This window comes from Loa loa, assembly GCF_000183805.2.
Source record: "Loa loa unplaced genomic scaffold supercont3.41, whole genome shotgun sequence".
In the NCBI taxonomy this organism is placed as follows: Eukaryota; Metazoa; Nematoda; class Chromadorea; order Rhabditida; family Onchocercidae; genus Loa; species Loa loa.
Window position 1 is genome coordinate 260,566 of NW_018108221.1, and position 21,123 is coordinate 281,688.

The 21,123-nt window shown below is 34.3% G+C and overlaps 8 protein-coding genes across 8 annotated transcripts in view; 3 read left to right on the plus strand and 5 right to left on the minus strand.

The window, feature by feature from the left end:
• Positions 1 to 245: 245 nt before the first annotated feature.
• LOAG_05289 (hypothetical protein) lies at positions 246 to 1,612 on the minus strand. Its single transcript, XM_003140826.2, has 3 exons — positions 1,436 to 1,612; positions 752 to 1,040; positions 246 to 445 (listed from the first exon to the last, which is right to left on the minus strand). The coding sequence occupies exons 1-3, from the start codon at positions 1,471 to 1,473 to the stop codon at positions 275 to 277; spliced, it is 498 nt and encodes a 165-aa protein (XP_003140874.1). The 5' UTR covers positions 1,474 to 1,612; the 3' UTR covers positions 246 to 274.
• A 2,077-nt stretch (positions 1,613 to 3,689) lies between these two features.
• On the minus strand, positions 3,690 to 3,917 carry LOAG_05291 (hypothetical protein; the record flags this gene model as incomplete). The annotated part of the gene is made up of 2 exons (XM_003140828.1): positions 3,690 to 3,858; positions 3,892 to 3,917. 2 exons carry the CDS (start codon positions 3,915 to 3,917, stop codon positions 3,690 to 3,692), a joined length of 195 nt encoding a protein of 64 aa, XP_003140876.1.
• Positions 3,918 to 4,350: 433 nt separating this feature from the next.
• Positions 4,351 to 7,818, plus strand: LOAG_17118 (hypothetical protein). Its single transcript, XM_020449777.1, has 9 exons — positions 4,351 to 4,443; positions 4,614 to 4,791; positions 4,915 to 5,006; positions 5,376 to 5,549; positions 5,649 to 5,835; positions 5,966 to 6,026; positions 6,232 to 6,353; positions 6,438 to 6,527; positions 6,752 to 7,818. Exons 2-9 carry the CDS (start codon positions 4,705 to 4,707, stop codon positions 6,860 to 6,862), a joined length of 924 nt encoding a protein of 307 aa, XP_020306650.1. The 5' UTR covers positions 4,351 to 4,443; positions 4,614 to 4,704; the 3' UTR covers positions 6,863 to 7,818.
• Positions 7,172 to 10,765, minus strand: LOAG_05294 (Mob1/phocein family protein). The gene is made up of 7 exons (XM_003140831.2): positions 10,461 to 10,765; positions 9,628 to 9,781; positions 9,395 to 9,458; positions 9,170 to 9,266; positions 8,644 to 8,768; positions 8,137 to 8,354; positions 7,172 to 7,948 (listed from the first exon to the last, which is right to left on the minus strand). The coding sequence occupies exons 1-7, from the start codon at positions 10,664 to 10,666 to the stop codon at positions 7,784 to 7,786; spliced, it is 1,029 nt and encodes a 342-aa protein (XP_003140879.1). The 5' UTR covers positions 10,667 to 10,765; the 3' UTR covers positions 7,172 to 7,783.
• A 1,387-nt stretch (positions 10,766 to 12,152) lies between these two features.
• LOAG_05295 (hypothetical protein) lies at positions 12,153 to 13,080 on the minus strand (the record flags this gene model as incomplete). The annotated part of the gene is made up of 2 exons (XM_003140832.1): positions 12,153 to 12,268; positions 12,897 to 13,080. The coding sequence occupies 2 exons, from the start codon at positions 13,078 to 13,080 to the stop codon at positions 12,153 to 12,155; spliced, it is 300 nt and encodes a 99-aa protein (XP_003140880.1).
• A 1,212-nt stretch (positions 13,081 to 14,292) lies between these two features.
• LOAG_05296 (hypothetical protein) lies at positions 14,293 to 14,763 on the minus strand (the record flags this gene model as incomplete). The annotated part of the gene is made up of 2 exons (XM_020446808.1): positions 14,293 to 14,490; positions 14,641 to 14,763. 2 exons carry the CDS (start codon positions 14,761 to 14,763, stop codon positions 14,293 to 14,295), a joined length of 321 nt encoding a protein of 106 aa, XP_020302894.1.
• Positions 14,764 to 16,636: 1,873 nt separating this feature from the next.
• Positions 16,637 to 18,668, plus strand: LOAG_05297 (hypothetical protein; the record flags this gene model as incomplete). The annotated part of the gene is made up of 5 exons (XM_003140834.2): positions 16,637 to 16,738; positions 16,977 to 17,214; positions 17,694 to 17,830; positions 18,082 to 18,226; positions 18,498 to 18,668. The coding sequence occupies 5 exons, from the start codon at positions 16,637 to 16,639 to the stop codon at positions 18,593 to 18,595; spliced, it is 720 nt and encodes a 239-aa protein (XP_003140882.1). The 3' UTR covers positions 18,596 to 18,668.
• A 2,154-nt stretch (positions 18,669 to 20,822) lies between these two features.
• The window catches only part of LOAG_17119 (alpha-1 type XI collagen), a gene marked incomplete at its 5' end in the record, with an annotated part of 2,783 nt that continues 2,482 nt past the window's right edge, over positions 20,823 to 21,123 (plus strand). The window contains one exon of the mRNA XM_020449778.1: positions 20,823 to 21,008. Coding sequence (XP_020306651.1) covers positions 20,823 to 21,008 — 186 coding nt within the window. The remainder of the gene's footprint in view (positions 21,009 to 21,123) is intronic.

Here is a 21,123-nt window from a genome sequence, read left to right on the forward strand (position 1 = left end):
AACTATGCTTTAGAATGCAAAAGTTCTTTTTTCTTTTTAATGTATTTTCTTGATGCAACTAGAGTTTTCCTAACTATTCAGCTTACCATCACTCTTAGAGTTTTCCAACATTCAGCTACCTATCACTCTTAGAGTTTTCCAACATTCAGCTACCTATCACTTTTACTATATGAAGAACTTTTTTATTTCTCATGGAAATGATAAGCAACATGTAAATTATATGCATTGGGTAAAGCACAAAATTTGCATTTAATGATAATTCAATATTTTCCATTTAAAAGTCTTTATAAGGCAAAAATTTGCCTGATAATACAAGTGATACTCGATCACCTTGCTCATTTTTTTCACGTGCGACAGTTAAATTGAAATCAATTGCACTCATTATACCATCACCAAATTCTTCCGCAATTAGCTCCTTGATCGTAGGTCCATACACTGTTATCACCTAGATATTCTATTAGGAGTTAATTTTATCATATCATAATTTAATCCCTCCTTTCAGTCCTTTTGTAAAAATTCTTTCACTTCTGGTACTTCTCACATAGATTTCCATGCTAAGCTTTACAGTTTTGATATAATGATGAACCATTAAGAGCTTATCAGAACGCTAATGAAATTTCGACCGAATCAATTTTTATCAATTTCTCACTTCCTTTGTTGCCTCAATCAATAAAAATATGGAAAGGTAAATTTTTTATAAATAAATTTTTAAGTAAATATATAAGTGTATTTTGTTAGCAATGTGAAATACCTCATGTAATCGATAAAGGATTGGATCAGAAGGAATTCCCGGTGTGCCTTTGTGAGGAACTGTTTGAAGCCATGAGAGAGCGCTTTCTGGCAGATCAAATATTTCAGCAACTTTTTCTGCTTGCTCCTTTGACATGGTCATTTGACCTAAGCATGCTGCAGTTGTCCACTCTTTGCTTTTGCCAATTTTTTCCGCTACTGATTTCCATGTGACACCTTTTTGGACTTTTGTTGCCACAATAAGATTTGTTACGTCCTCTCGCGATTTCATCACGTCAACGGGGATAATTCTAAAAAATATTACTTCACTAAAAAAAAAAAGAAGCGAAAAAAACTTCTAAATTGAAATTTACGCTTATGATTATATCAGTTTTGAATTATGCTTGCAAAAATTGTTACCAACTATTTGAAATTCTTAAATTCAACCACTTAATTTGAAACGTTATTCTGTCGTTTCTCTGCTAGCCAATAAAATTTTCGGATGAAAATCATTTCTGCTAAGATGATTGCGTTAAAAATTAAATTAATAAACAAATCAATCACGTATATTCTCACGTAATTGCAAGAAAAATGAACAATAAAAAAAGAAATTGCTTTCAGGTAGCTATAAGAAACATAATGAAAATAAGATATGATGGAGTAAGTTGCAGAGTAAGAGAGTAAGTGTTCAAATCAAATCAATTACCCAGATCCTTCCAGAACATTTGCAATACTTCGTCTCATTCTTTCAGGGAAGTTTGTGTGAAATTTTACGATTAACAACAGGGACCAATAAAATAGAGTGGAGAAGAAATGTGATAGTGAAATGAATTTCACAAATAAGCAACTTATGTAGTGATGGACTGGATGTATGAGATGATGGTTTGTGTAAAGTGAAATAAAATAATGGGCGAAGAACTTTGTAAAGTTATTTGCTACTTATTGCAAACAATTGTTTTTGAGGCTTTTTTTTTTCATTATAATTGAATTTTGAAACGATAATAACAACTGACGTTAACAATGAGAAGTAATGAAAATAGTGAAAGTAATATGCTAATATTATGAGTATGAATAAATATAATAACAATAACTTATCATCTATGCTTTCGTGATAATTTAGTGGAAAAAAAAAAGAGAAAATTGTCAGTCATTTAGTGATGTAATAAAAGGATTTCTTCCTGCTTAATAATCTTTGGTTCTATTAATTTTCGCTATTTTCATTTGAAATGGTAATTCAGGAAGGAACAAAATAACAATCATTATTGAAAGGTTTCCAACTAATGCATTCACATTCGTTTCTTATATATTCCTACTGCGTTATTAGTTCTGATGAAAAAATGAACCACTTTATTTCCTCAAAAAATTGCTCATTTATATCAGGTCATTGACAGGAAAAAAAAAGAAAAACTTTTTCTAGTTATTGAAGCTTTTAAATTCATCATTAATGGATGGAAAATACATCTATTTTACGACTTCTCATTATGTAATTTTTGTGAAAAGCTCTTAATTTTAATTACCTTTTGCAAAATAACATTTGTATGCATAAGATTAATAAGTGAGAAGTCAATAAGTAAGTAATACTTATCTGATATTACTATTCGAAAAACCGTAATTACATTGTCAAAATTGAAATGAATGAAAATTAAATGATGAAAAGAAGGACAGTTTTATCAATTAAAGGATTTCTTTTTTCAAAAGCCATCCACAAATACGTCAAATGACTAAACCTAATAAACATTAATCCATACAAGCCAACCTGCAATAGCTTTTTTCATCTGAACGGTATTGAAGATATGATCTATTTTTGAAGGTACATAACATAAGGATGGATGAAACAAAGGAATGTAATTAAATAGATCAAATTTCAACCTTGTTCAGAAATTAGAAGAAATGATCGAATGGTAGTAATTGCTTAATTGCACTTTTTCGATTTTTGAAATTTTTAACAAAACGTTTTTAAATATTTCCTTTCTTCTTTGTCTTGCTAATTTACTTTAGTACTTTTCAAGTTTGCATTGCACTATTCTTCCTGGTTGCTTCCTAAAAGCTGAATCACACTGTTTCACACTTTGACAAGTTTTTGTTTCACTTTACAAATATTAACTCTCTAACATTTACTTGTAAACAAATAAAAGTTGACAGATGATAGTAAGGGATACTTTGATATATTTGCTGATATTCTGGCAAAATATCAACAAATTTATCAAAACATCAGAAAAAAAAACTGATATTTTGTTTTTAACACAAATATTCACAAGCCTTCTCAACTCTCCAATTTGTCTCACATGCACGTGTGTGCGTGTGTACATGTGTTTTGTTGTGTGTGTGTGTAGTGTATGATGTGTGCGTATGAGTGTGTGTATATGTGTGTGTGTGTATATGTGTGTGTATGTGTGTGTGTATGTGTGTGTGTGTGTATGTGTGTGTGTGTGTGCGTATATATGTGTATGTATATGCATATGTCTGCTATGTGTTTGTATGTGTGTTTGTGAATGTGCATGTGTGTGTGCATGTGTGTGTGTGCGTGTGCGTGCGTGTGTGTGTGTATGCATGTTACGTCACATTAATAATCATTAATGGAGGAATCATATGCACTAAAGGTTTTGAACTTTAAACATGGAACTTGCAAGAAACAGATTAAACTGTTAAATGTTCCCGCTCTGATTTATTTGAAGATGACACAGACAAGAGAAAAAACGGAAACTGTAAACATTTCTTGGACTGCTTTTACAGCTTTCTTCGTTAATATTAGATAGGAACGAATTCGAAATTTCGAAAAACTTTGAACATTCAGGAAATAATGGTAACGTTATAACTCGATGAGATGCTATCCGGAAATGCAGAGTTCATCAAAACAGTGCTCAGCTGTTTATCTGAGATGCTCATTTATTTCATATCGGTACTTTGTGGTATGTTGCATATTTGTTAGTGGATGAGCTGGAACTTTACATCTCCCACTTCTAGCACGCCACGTAAGATGGTGTTGCTGGTGGTGGCAGTATTGGCAGGGCTTGTATTAACCTCGACAATTGTAACATTTGTCGGTAAACGGTAAACCCCGATGGTCCACCTCTCAGCACTGTGTACGGTGTCCTTTCTTTTCCCCTTTCACCACTCCTTCCATCTACTCTAAATACTTCACATGGCACTGATGACACTTACTTTTCAGCCCTTACGCACGCATTCATCACTCATCTTTGTGTAATTCCGTATCGATGGATGCACATCTTTGTTCCATCATCTCAAAACATTTTGGGTGCTTTATGTTATTACCTGAACGTAAAAGCAAGTAGACGTAATTGATCGCGTTACACGCACGAAGAGTAAATAGACGTGAATAGCGTAACATATGAGCTACACAGAATGTGCCGTGTTAATATTATAAGTGATTGTTATGACATCATAGTTGATTTATAAGTTAATGATGCATCAGTTATACGTTGAAATTAATTGATATACTGCGCGATGTGACATTTGCTTGACTCTGTGGTTTTCCTTGTTATCCATCATCGTGATCAACAAAAAAGCGTTGTCATTACGCTTTAAGCAATGAAATATGCTCTGTAGGCATATGTTATGCATAGAATGTTGTGCGTAGTGTTCACTACTTTAACTACGTTCATTTTCAGGTTCAGTTTATTATGCATTAAAGTATATATAAATATTATTGCTCATTAGATTTGTCATCCTGCAGAAGCTTCTTTTCCGGAAAAGGTTACTTCATTTGCCCTCCAAAAATAATGTCTTTATGAAAATGTAGGAGTTGGTTTGACATTGTTATGAGTATGCAGCAGGATAGGTGGCATAGTTTTCTGGAACTAGTCGGATTAAAGCGCTGTTCATTTTTAGTGGAGTTACCTTCGGCGTCTTATCATTATTTTCAGAAAATTACTGGTTTACCACTACTGGTTTACTTGTCGAGGGAAATCAAATTTATTGGTTTTACGTCCTCCTGCGTATTTATTATTGCTCAGCATGCTTGTATGGTTTGCGTTTGGTGTGCTTTTTGCATTTGCAAGAAGCGATCAAGTCGATCCACTTACTGATAGGGAACATTTCAAGGTATCTCCTCTAGTATGTTGTTTGCACACTCGCAGTTTTCCAAGTTTCAAGATCACGTAGTTCATAGCATTTCACTGCACTAATTTTTGATTTGGTCTTATTTAAAGACATTATAATTTTAAGGCTGGCGGACATGACAGCAGATTTGACCATGAGGCCTTTCTCGGTAAAGATACTGCTGAATCCAAGGACGTCGTAAGCAAAGAACGCCTTGCGTAAGTGTGTAATGATCGTTATTACCTTGGGAATATATTAAATTTGCTTAAAGATTCCGTGTAAAACACCGCAGAGTAGTTCAACTGCGTACTTAATATGGCTCTATCTCTAACGGAGATATAGAACGGCAATTACACAATATTTTCTTTGATCTGATCAGAATGCCGTTTGCAGAAATATAATTTGTATATAGATATTAAGTGGCATGTTAAATAGTATCTGAAGCTACTAACAAGTTCATATAAAAACTGCTGGCGAATGTCCAGTTCTTGAATTGTATCTTGCTCAAATTACCTTAGCAAACTTATGTTTTACAAATTTTAGCGGGTGGCGATTTGTAAGTTTTGGCATCAAACTGAATTTTTCAGGAAGTTAGTTGCGAAAATGGACGTAGATGGTGATGGTTTCTTGGAAGAATCTGAACTGAAAGACCACATTGACTTCATGCAAAAACGATATGTTAATAATGATGTTGATCGAACATGGAAAAATTATAATGCGGAGAAAGTTAAGGATGGGAAAATCTCATGGAAAGATTACATGTGAGCTGACATGAGTCCGCTGCAGGACGCATTTCTCCCATTGTTTTAGTGATGAATAAAATGTTTTAATGCTGAATAAAATAAAGTGGTGAATTTCAGAGAAATGGTTTATGGAACAGTAGGTGAAGGACAAGAGTTGAGTGCTGAATACCAAAAGATGATAACACGTGATGAAAGAAGGTGGAAGAAGGCTGATTATGATTCGGATGAAATGCTTGATCGAACTGAATATGGTTGTTTTATGCATCCTGAGGACTGCGATCACATGCGCGATGTTGTTGTTCAGGTGACTGGAGAGTAGCAAAATAGGATTAAACACATTAGTTTAAATGAACTGTGCAAGACATAGCAGTATAAAAGTCACCCGGTCTAAACGCAGAGTTGTGTTGATATCTTTTAACTCTTATTGTTTTCAGGAGACACTCGAAGACATTGATAAAAACAAAGATGGATTTGTAGATCTTGATGAATATATCGGTAAGTACACCACCATACATGCTAATGTTCGTAGAAATAACTGATTGTAGGGAGTTGATTCTTGCGACTTTTTTTTTCCTACAAAGCTTCGTATCAATTTCGAAATTGGGAACTATTCTTATAACTTCAAGATGAGAAACTCACTTCTACATTGCACATGCTTGAAGTTGTAAATAGAGCAACTTGCCAGTTTTTGTCATTGCAGGTGACATGTACAGACCGGAAGACTATCCAGAATTGAACGGCAAAGAGCCGGAATGGGTTGCCAGTGAACGACAAATGTTCAAGGAACATCGAGATAAAGACGGTGACGGCAAACTGGATCAAGTATTACTAAAAACTATTCTTATTTAAGAAGCGCATTATTTCCTCTTTGCATAATCAGTTATCGTTTTGCTACTTCTATTTCAGGATGAAATGAGGGACTGGATAATGCCTGTAGGTTTCGATCATGCTGATGCAGAAGCAAAACATTTAATTGGCATCGCCGATGAAGACGGAGTAAGTTCAGGACGTGTGTATGAATGTTGTCCATTTATAAAATTAATATTCCATCTCTGAACACTATCTCCTTCTATTTCAACTTATTTCGGAAAGGTTTTTCTTGCCTTAAATGGGATAACTTGTCGTTTGACCAGGCTAGATGATAAAGGGGAAGTTGAGATTTGCAATTGTCGGGATTTTCATCTCGAAATATTTATTCATTAAATTTATCATTTTTGCAGGATGGAAAGTTGTCTCTAAAAGAAGTGTTGGATCATTACGACACGTTCGTTGGATCACAAGCAACCGATTATGGTGAGCAACTAAATAAACATGATCCTGCTGAACTTTAAATAGGTAATGAGAGTAACGGTTAATTTGAGACGTCTACACACTTTTTCGGATTCAAATGCTCTGTGACTAATGTTATTTGGTACAATGCTCTTCTGCTTAACTAATGTATGAAGTTTGATATCCGATATATACTGCAATGACCAATGACATGTTCTGAAATATACTTATTTAAGACTTCCCTAAGCCAAAAAAATTACAAACGGAGAGAGGTTTGGTCAGTCTCCACCGTAGTGTTCACATATGCTACTTTTTGCTTTGTTACTCAATTTGAGCTACTTATACTTTGTTGTTCAACGTAGCTAGTGTTGCTGCTTTTTGAATCTCTACTTTCCAATATTATATGATAAATTCAATCTATTATATGATAATTAGCTTATCATGTCGAAGTGAATTGGGAAGTTAATTATAACATATATTCTTATACAGAGAAGTAGGAAACCGGAGACCAAAAAAAACCGAAGATCGGGAAAGAAAAGTGATTTTTTTGGTAGAAATTAATCTGTTAGATCTTCCTAAAATAGACGCGATATATACATGGAGTATTTTAAACAAAGCGACACCAACAATATCACATCAAATATGCAACTTCCAAAATTGTGTCGGCACAACAGAGTGACCAGTACCAAACTATAATCTAATGCGTGCATGTGATCTGAGGCCTCAAGTCCAACAAATGTCTACTAAATGAAATCTTCGAAAGCTTCGGAATTATTATTCATAACATTACTTGCATGAACCGTTGTAAGGATTCTCTAGAAATTTCTTAACTCGAAAACGGAGAAAGCCTTATTATTATCTAACCACTTTTGACCCACTAGTCCACCTTCTATGGCGGATTTAGTCATGGAGCACTGCGGACATGACACATAAACTCATGCAAAATATCTGAAAGGAAAAAAAAAATTTTCTGAAAGCAAATATCAACATGTTTGCGAGTAAGGCTTGCACAACAGTGCGGTAGTTGTCGGATAACCACCCCAGCTACCACTTTTTGATGACGGGAATTGCCGAGGACCGCTGGATCCATCACTAATTTGTACTATCTGATGACCACATCCGTGATACAGCACTGCTGGACGTACCAACTGCAATACATCAATTTTGAAAATGCATCGTACAGCAGCGTTGAAAGTGTGGGTAACCAAAAAAGTTATTTGGAAACAAAATATCGAAAAGGAAGGGAATTCTGAAAGATATTAGCATGTTTGCGGGCAAGGCTTGCACATTACGAATGTAAGCAATATGTTCATATAAATAACAGCAAATTTTTTACCTGCAGCGTATGTGAAAGGGCGGACAGTTCCTTACTCTCCAGAAGATCATACATTTTAGCAATAGAGTACATATGTGCAACAACCAAGCCGTATTGAGACCGCAGATTCAAAGTAGCTAGTTGTTCCCAGTGATTCGTGTACAGGTGCCCGCAACTATGCCAGAGTAATCGTATTAGACGACGGCAGTGATTTTCAAAATTATTCGAAAAAGCAGATCCTAAAAGAACATTTAATATTATAAGGATTAATAAAACAAAAACAACTTACAAGTTAATATCATGTCAAAGAACAAATGCTTTTCTATTTCACCAAAAGATCCCTACATTTGTAAATATACAGCAGTGCTCTGCTACTGTCAAATGTTTTCTATAGTACAGGAAGGTTGGTAGAGCGCATACACTTAAAAACTATAAGTGGCCAAAAGATAGAGTCCATAACTTTTCCCTCACATGATTTCGGCATATAACAGACCTCTGTTGCATAAAAAAATAATTTCGAAAACACACCATATTTAGTTGGATAAAGTCGCTCATCCTTTGCGCTTTTTTCGCAGAATGATAATACACAATCAATGTATTGCATAGCAGAATATGGATGATGTTTCCTCCTTTCATCAACCCAATGTGCTTTCCTGCAACTTTCTTTGTAACAGTTATTCTGAAAGTTTGTTTAACATCTGTTCTCAATATTTTGCAAACCACAGAAAAACAAAACCTGAAATGTTACCGTAATGATATTTATACACCAAAAATTTCGATATTAATTAATTTTTTTTTGAACCAAATATAATCAAACGATAACAGATCTCATAAAACTTTAATGTGGTTCCCATAACTCTAGTACCTATCCCTATCAGAAATTATGTCATACGAACTACAAAAGAAAAATAAATATCAAAGCGGGAAACAATTTAACAATTTAAGACTTAAAAACATAGTACTGGATTTAATAAATGTAATATGTCACGTTAAGCAACAATAACTTTTCATTCATTGAAGATTAACAAAGTGTGACAGTTAGTGCGAAACTTACGGAACACCTGGATAGGACATAATAGGACATGAAACCGGCGTGCACACTTCTGATATCGTTCCACACAAAGCATTTACATTCTCGAAAAGAGATAATGCTGAAATATGCTCCTGTTCATAGAATTTTAGCTAGTGACTCATAATAGTTGCAATTTCCTAGATTTTTAAATGTGTTTATTGACTACAATCATTTAATACTTACGAAAACAATGAGCGCATAACTTACTGTGTGTAGCCAACCATTCATTTCTGTCCATTCCTTGAGGTAGCTTTGAAAGTCGCCTAATCATCTAGAAAAATGATAAATTCTTTCCTACTTCCTTCAAATCCAATTCTGAATGTTCCAAGCAAAATGCAGAAATTCTGCACGTCACTATGCTGCACCTTCCAAAGAATATCCACCAGATATTCGCGATGGATGCAACAACAACAGAATTATGTAACAAAACAACAACTTACTTCATCATCGAAAGAATCACACACTCCCATTTCAGATAGAGCTTTACGTTTACAGTTCGGTGCATGGATGCATGTGGTCGCATTTTTCCCTCCATTTGATGACATACGTCGCACTGAACGACACCTTTCATTCACACCCTTGCGCCGCGATCTCCTGAAAATGATTTACATTAATTTGACTCGTATTGAATTTCTATTTCCTCCAAAAAATTACCCTAAATAATACCCCCACGTAAAATTTGTAATCGAAGAAGAGAGAAACTACTTCAGTTTTCAAAATATGCCATTCCAAACTACCAAAACTGAACCGTTCTCTAAAGAAAATTGCTTCATTATAATCAAACAAATATTTCTGTCAGATATTTGACCAGATCTATGAGTTGAATGACTGGTAATAGTAAAATTAATAATATTTTGAAGGACTGAAATTCTGTCCGGATAAACTAATATTTATTTGACTTCTAATTTAAAAGTAATGGACAACTAATTCTGCAGAAATCAGCTCCAAACTCCTTATGAGTGATTCAGAGCTAAAATTAAGGAAGACTGATGAGGTGTGATAAGATCAGACAACAAACGTTAAAAGATGATAAATTGCTTGTACTATCCGAATTGTACATTTTCGGATATCAACTGAAAAAATTGCTGCATGCAATTTTTACACTCTGCGTATGACACTGAACCGTCATCTCTTGATGTACAACCTTGGTGACACACTAAATCAAAAAAAAAAAAACAGTAAGAAAAAAGTTGGACATATGGCTGTTCTACGCACCCATTCATATTCAGTATTCAGCACAAATGAGGGAATAAAGTAATAAAAATGAACTCACATTGCAAATGAGACGATATTAGACAGGAATATTTTAGCAAGGCAACAGCCATCCTCGCTAACATCTTTAGATGAATGTCTTGATAATGTGCTTCGCTTTGCATGTGCCTGCGATTTAACATTTCCAGCAGATACTTCAACTGACCCACTTCCACCAGCTGTTTCCATACTCGGATATTTTTCAGTCAGTATCGACGTTACATCCATAGCTACACCTAATTAACAGGACATTCATTAACAGCACTCAACTACCACAAAGAAAGCTTTCCGGTAATATGGTCCTACACATTTTATACAGTCTGTTGCAAAACATTCCCATCATTAGCTGTGTGATACTCCACTTATATCAATCTTATTAATTTCCTACTCCTTTATAACTGATTAGTGGTGGTTACTACACTTGGTGCTCCACTCTTGTTCTGACGGGCACAACTCGTCTCGTTCCTGACCCATGTTAAATGATTAATGCAACGTGTCAATACTTTTGGAAGTGCAACAATTTCTTGTCAGCAGAGTGCCAGTTAATATAATTAGACAGAAATCTCATCACTTTCACTAGTTCTACGCCTATCCAATAAATCCTGAAGGGAAATACATTAAAAGGTATTTTTTAAGAATGACATTCTTACACCTTAGTTGTGTAGTTTTTCAAATTAGTTCAGCATTTTCGAAAACACTAGAGACGTCCCTGTGGTCACCTTTCCATGTAATCATGCTTTATGCCCATCATGCAAGCAAAAAATGAGGTACAACTAGACGGAGTAAGGAGAAATCGATATTCACGTAAAAACCACCCCAATCGATAAGAAATTTCGACCAAATCATAACGAAAGCATAGGGTAAAAAACAAGCTCGGACGAAAATGGAAAGCTGCAGAACCGGAAGGCTTCAATGTGGTTTGCGCCCGATATTTTCTAACCCTCTGTTTGACTAACACCAACATCACTAACTTTTTCTACGAACATTAACGTTATCCATTCGTCATATCTCCATGTACTTAACTTTCTGAATGTGAACCAAATGAAATCCACCAACTTTCAATTCTCGGATATTGCGTGAATGTTATTAGAGACAATCAGTGATCTTGGAAACATCAGATAATCTGGTGTTAGAGATCGTCAAAGAAAAAGATAAACACTATCAACTGTTCTGTCGACGTCAGCAGATAATGCAAATTTTCGGCATTTCTTTCACGTACTGGTCCAAAATGCATACCACAAAAATTCATCTTTGATAATTGGAAAATGACAGCGCAAGAAATAATTTCAGAACCATAATCAAGATTTAGGAAAATTTAAACTTTGACAACAAAAAAAAGAAGGAAAAGATTGCTAAATATAAACTAATAAGAGATCAAAAAGAACGTGATTTTTATCGTTCTGCTGAATTCTTTTCGCTTTTTATTTCCAGCTCCTTAATCTGTAAGGAAAATAACAATCAGTATAGACCAACGACACGATCTAACATTTCACCCGATCAATAAATAACAATGCGTTTCATTATAAGGTTGAACACACTAAAACACTAAAAGGAACCAAGATGCTACTATCGCCACACTAGACCCATATCATGATGAAAGCATGGCATCTCTGTCATCTGTCACAATAGATTTATGTATGTACAGTTATACTTATATCTTAGGTATACAAGCTTTCGGACATAATTTTGGCAATTGCTGGGAAGACATAGGCAACTACATTGGTACATGGAGTAAGAGGACCGAACCGAAAAAATGTGGATGTTTTCCCACAAGGATCTGGACCGGGCCTCCGCCATAATCCTGATTGTTTCTAGAGTCCGACCACTTCCCTGAAAGTTTCCAGATTTCTCCTTTTTAGTATGAGGATGAGGATTTGTGTCAATAAAAGACTGGTTCCATATAATCTTTATTGAAGGAGGTTGACAGGTGAGAAATTAAAAACACTGATGTGATTCAATTAATAAAGGATGAAAAATTCAGAAGCAGTTGTACTGAAAATCAGGTTATGCCGGTTGTCCCAGAATTTCCAGCCAAACAGTAATGCGAAATAAAAACAGTCATTAACGCAGTTCCGTAATTTTATAGGAGTGCATCACAGATTGTTACATGAATAGTGAAGCTGGCTTTCAATATACAAACTATGGCATAAATATTTATTGAATAAGTATGTCAATAAGTATGTCAGTCAAATAAGAAACAACCAAAATTAATAGGTCGTGATAATTACAACAGCATCCCCTTAATGGGTAACAGTACAGCTTGGGAGAGTGAATTGAAATGGTCCTTCCCAACAATGAAAGTAGAAATACCCCAGCCATCCTTCTCTCTCAACCTTTACCAATCACTCTTACAAACGGAAACAAATAAGAACCAAAAAAATTGCCTGTAGTGAGAGGAAATTATCAAATACATTTCATCCGAAACTAACGACTAATAGTAATACCATCGTTTCTATACCAGCACTGATCTTAATAGTTGAATGACAGTGGAGGGAGGGGACTGTCACCAGCGATCGTTCACCTAGAATACACTTCACAAACACAAACATGCATACATACATACGCACAACCCGGTAAATCAATCCTTCATCGCTCGCAGCTGAGAACAGTGAAATATGAATTGTCACATGTGCAACATACATCCGGTACTTGTGACAATAAATACGGCAGGTATGGCACTTTTGCATTGTAAAAATTGGGGATTTTGATTTGGCATTTTCGATGCTACCTTAAATACAAAAACTGAAAACAGGTGGTGTTCCTAAAGGGATGTTCACTTTTTCTACCTATCATGTACTGCTCTTCTTCATTAGCATATTTAAGATAACGAATTCTACAATCCCTGTCCCTGTTATGCCCGGAATTCCGGCAGTTAGACCTGAACAATATTTGAATCCCCATCTATTGTAGTCATAAGAGTGAACGAAACATCTCATGATGGGTCTCCGATGTATAAGTGTGCAGTTATTAAGCTTCATTAATATTGCGAATCCAACAAACACCAACTAATACACTAAACTCAACTTTCTGCAAATTCATAGAAAATTCTTGACAAATGACAATTGTCAATTTTATCCCAAAATTTCCTATTTCGCCACGTTCATCTTTCACCATTGTATTTTATTTTGAAAATTGCCGCAAATTTTCAACCTGCTAAGTTAGTATGATTCTCATCCACTATATAGTCAGTTTTTGCTGAAACTCATAAAGAACTATTTTGTTGCAGTTGCTAAATCTATTTTCATCCGAAACGGATTCATCGGTTTATAGGATACCAGGTTGCTGAGAAAACCAGTCAAATATAAACATTAAGCCAGGGAAACATGCAAATGGTACTTCTTGTTGGACAGTAACTACAGAAATCTGTATATGAATGTGAGTTCTTTCCTGAAAACAATAAGGAGGTATGCTGGAAAGAAATATGACAAAGGACAAAGGAAAAAACGAAACTTCATTAATGAAATTGCAGAGAAGTAGAAGAAAGCATTTAGCCAACATGCTCGATCTGTATAGATTCTCACAAATTTTAGTGAGGTTCTCACAAGTTCTCACAAATAAATTATTGATACTTGTTTATGAATACTAGGCTCTTTCAAAAGATTTGACACGAATCCAAGATCAAATTATAAACGGAGTGATTCAAGAGATCAATCAACGAAGGACCATAAGTAACTAATGTTATTCATACAAACGAATTAATGCGAAAAGCATCTTAATGATGTCAGTAAGCGATGTGAAGAATGCAGAAAATGATGTTAGATAGCGGATCTGTTAGGCAGCTAAAGATGAAATCCTATATCACAGTCCTCACACATGACCTCAGCATGGAAACCTTTATCAAACAATATCAAAACTTACTTGGTTATCCATTCCACCGTATCACGAAGATAATCCGGAAGAAGCCGGTCAAGCCGGCTATTGATCTTGCTAGACGCCAGTTTAATTATGGGTAACGTCGAGTTAGACCACTCAAAGTAAATTCTGGATAACCAACAGCTGCATTCGTCTGCATTAACTCCCACCAATTTTCCGGTGAGTTTGGTCGAAATAAGCTGAAAATACAGAGAATAAAAGTAGATACATGAGTAATCTATTCGAACTATGGTAAGAGATAATCCCGGACATCACTATCCCTGATTGCAAAACAATGAGAGAAGTTTCTCATAAAGTGTGCCAGCAATCATAAGAAGCTCCGAACAAACAGATAACGCGGGACAACACCAAGATAATAAAACTACGAAGACGCATTGACAATATCCAAGAGGAGTGGACAGAATCCGAGCCGTCCCACCGGTAATTTGCGGATATGGTGCTACGCAATCCATTTCATAGAGAACTGAAAGGTTGTCTTGAAGCAAAGTGGAGAAACGGGAAAGTATTACTGCTACAGTGCACATATCTTGAAATCAAAGTAAGCGTGGAACACATTGTTTTCTATCACTGCCGGGATCATTGGATGATCTAAGCGTACGGGTTTGGATCCGCAATTCAGTCATATGTGAAAATCACACATTGAATGACATATAAAGTAATCTCGATAAGGTTTTCTTTTACCAAGTGTTTTGAGAAGAACGTAGTTACGACGTTAGCACTACTTCGCTGGTTTTCCAAGGAAGATTTCGTAATTTTCGTCACTAGACCATTGAATTTTGTCATTGCTTATATGCTCCGAAACTTCCCGGAAAGCATTTATGGGTATCTGTCCACTGCGATTCGCTGTTTATGACCAATGAACGCGTTGAGATATAAAATCATCATGCTCTATTTTAATAAAAGGAGAATGCATCTGAAGCTTTCGGGAATAATTTAGGGGATTTGATGAAGGTTGGGGATGATTTCATTTTCTCGTTGGTAGATATTACCTCCGAAATAGCTGTATTTTTTTTTTTTCTTAGTAATACACTTCATCAGAGTTGTATTTTATTTCTTCCTCCCTTACAATATCACCTTTATTCTGCACTATCGGGGATTAGTGGGAATAATTTCCATCGATTTACTCATTTCCTTACCAGTGTTACATTTTATTTCGACGAAATTCTTATCATTTTGATGAATTTTGAGTAGAGGATTCTGTAATATTTCTTATCATAAATGCTAGTGAAACTTGACGTTGATCATTTTGGAGTAACATGTGAATACATAGAGGAAGAAAACAAAAATTCATGGAATGTTTTGGTGTAGCCTTCCTTACATCTATATAACGGAGAAAATCGAAGCATGGATTGTAATCAGTAGTAGGAGTGTAGCTAAGTTAGAAATGCTTGTGGGAAAGCCTAGTTATATTGAGAGAAGGAGGAGGAAAGGCCTAAAACTGACAGCTTCAGAGGCTTGACAATGTGAGTTGCTTTGTGGTTCTTTTAATCAATTTGTGCGAATATGTAGTTCTCCTGCTGGAGCAGATTGAAGAGGACTTCTATGGCAAGGAATTTTCTATTTCTCTTTTAAAATATATACATTATCACGCTTCACTGATTATCTTAATTTTTTCCTCAATTTTATTAGAATAAAAGTTTTTAGTTTAAAAACTGAAAAACAAAATTGGACGATATTTCAACCATAATGCGACTAGTTACTGTCTAATCATCCATATGTCGAATTTGTGTGTGAATTAAATGGAAATGATCTGATGAGCTCTAAATGAGCTGAGCTGAATTGGCTTGCCGATCTATCTGGATGTAGAGATGAATTACTTTTATGGCCTCTAACTTGTTATTGCCGCTTTGATCGTTTTCCGCTTATATTCACAGTTATATTTCACTTTTGAAATTCATTTTAAAAAAAGTATTGCATATATTTATATGCTTTTTTAATGATTTTTATTTGAAAACAAGAAAGGAGCAGAAGAAGCCATTTGAAACAATAGAAGTTGGCATGAAAAGATGGACTGCGAATGATTTTTTTTTAAAAGTGGAACATTTTCCTCATCGTTCGATTCAATACTTTCCAAAATTTCTCATTTAACTAAATTTTATTATTTTTTCTTAAAACTCTTTTATTTCGAAGTGCAATTTTCCCCACAAACTTGAACATTTCTCATACGATACTTTGAGGTCCCACCTGAGTTATTTGCTGTTTTTAAAGTCATATTAATAGAAGATTGCTGTTACTATTTAAACGAATAATGGAATTCGTTGTTGAATGTACTAATCAAAATTGTGACAAGAACTGAATTTCTTAGAATTGGATATAATCTAAATGATGGAGAATGTCCGAGCATATGGTGCCGGCCTGGCTGGTGGACAATTTCAACCGGGCGTTTTCCTGAGAAAGCCAACTGTTATTCTTCGAATCTTTGCGTTGGTTTGTGGAATGAAAAATTTTTCTTTTTGAAGTTGTTTCATAAATGAAAATACTATAATTTTTTTTTTCTAGTTGGCTAGTGATACTTGTTAGATGAAGGATGAAACTCCCTGCCACACAAGAATGCTAATTTCACTGTCGTAATTATCATGGATTTCGCGGCTAGGATCATACATTTTACAATTGAAACATTAAAGAGACTAGAAAAATGCGCATATCAGTGGCAGTTTCATTTTAGATAGTTGGGCTTGCACAATGGATCGCCGTGTCACGTGGTGGTTGGTATATATCAGAAAATGGTGACAAACAAATTTGTCTTTATGCCAACAGTTCATCGACTTGTTCCTTTGGTTCAGCGATGGGTTTTTTTGCTGTTCTGAGTTCATTGGGTCTACTGTTTCTAGATGCTAAATTCGAGAAAATTAGTTCGGTTCCAACCAGAAAACGGGCTGTAACTACCGATATGATCCTATCTGGTTTGTTAACTTCACTGTTGTTTTTCCAACCTCATAATTTTTTGAATTGCTGAAATTTTTACTGACCTAGAAAAAGAGCAACACTAGATACGGTCTTAAAGGTCTATTTCTCGAATATGGCGTTTCTTCATTCAGCAATAACCAATAGAATGAAGATGATTAGACTCCATTTTAACTAATCCGAAACTTTTGTAGTCAATTTACTTATTTGTTTATTTTTATTTTCCGAGCCATTCCCTTGATAATTCCCTTCCAACACTAGTTTTTGAGTGGACATCAAAGGCCATTCTCAACGTCAACACTGAACAAGAATCCATCAAGATCCCTAGATATCCAAACAACAAATTATGTCGGGTATTTAAAACGTTTTAATATTTTGAAGCATAATTTTAAAACAGATTAGAATTTTAAAATATTTCTTCTTAAATTTCAAATTAACCTGGGAAATGCTGTCAAAAAGAATGGGTCATAACTTTCAGCATTGCTGGCGTTCTTATTTCTGATAACCTTTTTTTCGTTATGGTCAAAGTATGGTGAGGTGGATATAAGTAAACCGTACGACGGTGGTATGGCCAAAAGCGCCATCTTATTCGCGCTTCTATCATTCGTTACTTGGGTGCTTTTTTAGTCTTATTTTACTAAAAAGCAACGAATTATTTTCGTCCCATTATGAGAAGCTTAGATGAGAATTTTTGAGTTTAACATAAGATCGGGTTTTGGCGAGCTGGGAAAAGTATCAATTCGAATTTTGATTTTATCTCTTGCAAATTTTTTGCTGTTCCAGTAGACTTCTTTACATTTATTCAATACCATAAGTAGTTGGCTTTCTTACTGGAAGAATTACTATCAAAATGTCATCAATTTTAGGGAGCAGCTGCCTTTTTGGCCTGGAGACGCTACGAAGAAGGTGCAATAACAAATTTCGTACCATCCTATGAACAGGATTTCACAACTGGTATACAAGCTGGACCTGATTACAGCTATGGAGGCGAAAGCGATATTGGCGTTGTTGGTTGGTTTATTTTAACAAATGAATTATCCGAAATCATAACGTTAAATGCTAAAAAATCAGATAAAAAGTTGCAAAGAACAATCAAAAGAAGAAATTTCAAATTATATTGTGTAAAACCATGAGGTTTAGTCGGGAAATTATTTGCTCAAACATTTCAAATTACGATCATTCAGCTCCCTGAATAGTTGGTCGAAACACTGTGCTATATAGTTATGCAAATTATGCAAAGCTTCATTTTATCTTAGAAAGCACAAAATTTATAATATTTCAGGACAAAGTGATCGAAATGCATATCAAAATGCTCCGTTTACAGCAATCAATACAACGGAATCCCCAGTGGATATTACAAAAAGTTATCAGGGATATTAGCTAATTTTTTCCTTCCTTTATTTTTTTTAATAGAGCAGAAAATGCATAGCTCAAATATGTACGCACGTTTTGCCAACATTCGACATTTTTTAGAAATTGTGCCTTATAATTGAAACACACCATTAATTATTGCTGATTCAATCAAGGGATAAGTCATTGTTTTATCGAAATTTTAGTTTGAGTAGGAAAGTCATAAAATCTGCGATAGTAAAAAAATTCTTTGCTAGAATTAAAATAATAAATGCCGATCTTTTTATAGTTTACTTTTTCGGACCATTTACATGTAATTTCTGCCACTATAAAAAAACGGTTGTCTTTAATCCCCATTAATTTATACAAGCAATTATTCCTGAGAAAGTCGGACTTTAAGTTTTTATTAGTTTGTGACTTACTCGTAAATGATATGGTGATGGTGTCATTGCTTTTTAAAAGTTTAACATGTATATTTTCCAAGCCATATGTTTCGTTTAGAAATTTCATACTTGCTTCACTTGTTGTGAATTAAATGAGGAAACTGTATAACCAGTGTTATGAATTTCAGCTCAGTTTTTAGGGAATTGTTTAGGGAATGCTTTTAGAGAATTGTTTAGAGAAGTTTTAAGTCAAACATTTTATAACATGCAGTTTAAATTAATTTAACATTTTTGTTATGGCATTACGTCAGACTTTCCGTACGAAAAACAAATATCGTTTCACAATTATGATAACTTTTTACACTATTTAATCTTTTGACGAGCAGATAGTTTGTATTTATCCGTAGAACTCTTCCCGAGGAATGAAGCACTTACAGAAATTAAAATTATTTCACAAATATCTTTTAATGTGATGCATGTTTAAGGTGTTAAATTTACTAGTACCTTGAAGGAATATTTGATCATTGTTACTGCATCTTGGCACCAATCCTTTTATGGAAATTTTGTGGTGGGATGAGCGGAAAAAAAGCATTCTAACTAAAAGCATTCTAGCTAGCATGTTAACAGTGATTCCACATGAATGATTAATGTAGCCATCTTATAGTTTTACTTATTGCCATAAATTGTTAATATGATTTGAAATATACTTTCATTTTCGAATGATAAGATACGAAGTGAGCTGTACTGTAGAACAAATTTGTTAGCTCTGCTGTAGGGCAGTTTAGTTAGGAAAAAGATGTATTAGCTTATGAAATTGTAAACATCAGAAATAAAGTGCTAAAGAAAATGGAAGTGAATTGCTTTGCTTAGATATATTTCATGACATAAAAGATGAAAGGAATGATTAGGTATAGCTTTCATATTATTTTAACAATTTAGCCCTTTTGTTACCTCGTTCATTTGTCAAATCCCAAAAGATATTGCTAAACTTATCACCACCATTTTCTTCCCCGCTTCCTTCCATCCCACTTTATCTTCTCCATCCATTCTCCTCCCATTACAATGATGTAAGGATAATGAAAAAAAAAAAAAAGAAAGAAGAAAACTGGCTTATAAGAGTGATTCTACTACATTGATGGCCATTGTTGGCTGCGAAAGTTTATTCATCGCTTTTCTTCAATCTTTCGTCCATTTGCGATCGATCAGCATCATTGGATATCCTGTTCAATACATTTGATTATTGGTGTTGAATTTGCAACGTCAAAGTCAAGCATCAACTTTTAGGAGGAATTTTACGTCACTAACTGTTTGATTGACCATTTACTTTTATCTGTGCGATGGGGATGACCAGTGTTTCTGAAAACTAAGCTTTGCCAGAATCAATTCATAATTGAAATTAAAATCTTATATTACGTTTTTAATTTCAAAAAAGCTGAAGTCAAAAACTCATCCAACTAAAGTTGATAAGAAAGGGTCATTTAGTTTCCGAAATTGACAAAATTTTCATAGATAATTTTATTAAATTCTCAAACTTCTCATAAAGTTTATGTTCTAATTTGCTGCAATGCTTTGAGACAAAAATAGTAGAAGTGTAAATTTGATAATTTTGAATTTTCAATTGTTAAAAAGCGGCAAAAAATGAAACAGGAAACTTGTTTCGATAAGTTTATTTACAATATTCTCCGCTCAATCACGTTAAACTCTCTTTTTTTTAATTTTTTTTAATATTAATTTTAACAGGGGGATATAATAACTTGTATATTTTTGTTTCATCCATTATTCGATGATAAAATTAATCCAAATCAAATTTTTTTATTTATTAAAGGCTAAAAATTGCAGATTAAATTGCAATAATTTAGTCAAATAGAAAAGGGATGATTAATGAGAATGAACGAATTCAACAACGTGTATTATATGCTGATAAGCTTAAATATCTGGCAATTTTTGGTGTTACAACAAGCGCTTTTACAGCAATTATTTGTATGATGTCGGCTCCTTTACTTTATAATTACATACAATTCGTTCAAACACAATTACAAACTGAAACTGAATACTGCAAAGTAAGTATAAATCATTATTCATAGATTGATAATAAGTATGAAATTAGACGATGAACATATCCTCAATTGAATAACCGTTAAATCTTTAACAAACGCACGATAACTTCCTTTCTTT